This window comes from Etheostoma spectabile, chromosome 5, assembly GCF_008692095.1.
Source record: "Etheostoma spectabile isolate EspeVRDwgs_2016 chromosome 5, UIUC_Espe_1.0, whole genome shotgun sequence".
Lineage (NCBI taxonomy): Eukaryota > Metazoa > Chordata > Actinopteri > Perciformes > Percidae > Etheostoma > Etheostoma spectabile.
Genome location: NC_045737.1, coordinates 15251500 through 15253094, shown reverse-complemented (window position 1 = coordinate 15253094; position 1595 = coordinate 15251500). Strand labels below are relative to the sequence as shown.

The 1595-nt window shown below is 36.0% G+C and overlaps 1 protein-coding gene across 1 annotated transcript in view; it reads right to left on the bottom strand.

Annotated features, from left to right (window-relative positions):
- ppil2 (peptidylprolyl isomerase (cyclophilin)-like 2) overlaps positions 1-1595 on the bottom strand; it is a 30630-nt gene that overhangs the window by 26268 nt on the left and 2767 nt on the right. Inside the window, exons 5-7 of the mRNA XM_032517216.1 lie at positions 1385-1436; positions 421-472; positions 1-3 (exon numbers count right to left, since the gene is read on the bottom strand). The exon at positions 1-3 is cut by the window's left edge and continues 89 nt beyond it. Of these exons, the coding sequence (XP_032373107.1) occupies positions 1-3; positions 421-472; positions 1385-1436 (107 nt within the window). The remainder of the gene's footprint in view (positions 4-420; positions 473-1384; positions 1437-1595) is intronic.

The following is a 1595-nucleotide window of genomic DNA, read 5'->3' as shown; positions in this document are numbered from 1 at the left end:
TTCCTAGAAAAAAAAAAAAAAAAAGACAATCAGAAACAAGCAGAGCGCCAGAGTCGCTTTGAATCTGAACTGGCTGAGAACTTATCTCCTCCAGAAGTCAAGAAATACCTCATTTAATGCGCTCCCTGACAAATTATATCACCTCTCCCACATATTCCTCCTCTACTTGCGTCCTTATCTAATCAAAACAAATTACCCTTTGAAACAGTCTAAGTCTAATTTTCTTTTTTTGAGCCACGCTTATACACAACAGGGAAGTAAGATAAGAGTGGCTTTGACCTTTTTATTCCAAAACTACTGGCTGACTGTGGTTATGAGAATCAGGAATATAAAGCCCTTTTGACAAAATCAACTTATTTTCCCCCTAGTTTCTATGTGAATCCTAAAAGGTTAAAGCACATTTAACATATGCATATTTACCATCGTTATTCTTGGCAAAGTTGAGTTTGATGAGGGACTTTGCTTCCAGTTTCTGTACAGAAGACAAAGACAAGAAAACAGAAAAACATATTGGTCAAAAGGTTTCCCCTTTTCCTTCCATTAAATTTGCACAGACGTCCTCTTTGTGGACTTCTCTACTTTTGGAATCTTTTGAACTGTGAACCAGAGCTCATGTTTTTAAAACTCTGACATTCTTCAGTTTTCTTATATTTAACTATTCAACAGGAAGACAAGTTCTTCACCTGAACAACTCCAAACCAGTCTTGTATTAAAGTACTTCAAAGCAATACTTGAATAAAAGTACAAGTATGTTACCAGCAAATGACTTTGGTAGCAGTTAAAGTCACCTTTTAGAATATTACTTGAGTAAAAATCTTAAGTATCTGATATTTTGGGCACCCGGATGGCTCAGTTGGTAGAGCAGGCGCCCATATATAGAGGTTTACATCTCAACATAGCAGCCGTCGGTTTGACTCCGAACTGCGGCCCTTTGCGACATGTCATTCTCCCCCTCTCCCCTTTTATTTCTTCAGCTGTCCTGTCATAAAAGATCTAAAAATGCCCAAAATAGAAATCTTTAAAAAAAAAGAATCTGCTATTTACTTTACTTAAGTATCAAAAGTAATTTTCATATAATATACTTAAGTATTGCATTTTGAACTTGTATTAAATATTCTAGTAGTAGTAGTAGTAGTGTTGGTGCCTACCTGCCAAAGAACAGCTGATTAAAAAATAGAAAGTAACTAAATCTGATAAGATGCATTTCTTCTCTTTGTATGAGATTATGTTGTACATGGTACCTAACATATGAAAGTACTAAACTAAAACTCAAATATGCAGGTTCATATTTAAACCACCAAGCCTTAACAAGATGGCAGTAGATAAAAGGGGAGTAGCAGTCTACTAAACTGAACATGCTGTATGATGTCTGCTGTTTACTCACCTCTCCAGAGATCGGATTAGTACCAAACTTCTTGATCCATGGGACAATGCTCCTGAAACACAAGGCAGAAAAGAAGTGTTCTTTACTTAAAGTTTCATATTATGCTCATTTTCAGGTTCAAAATCGTATTTAGAGGTTGTAACAGAATAGGTTTACAACACCATATTTTGAATGTACTCCACATTGCTGCAGCTCCTCTTTTCACCCTGTG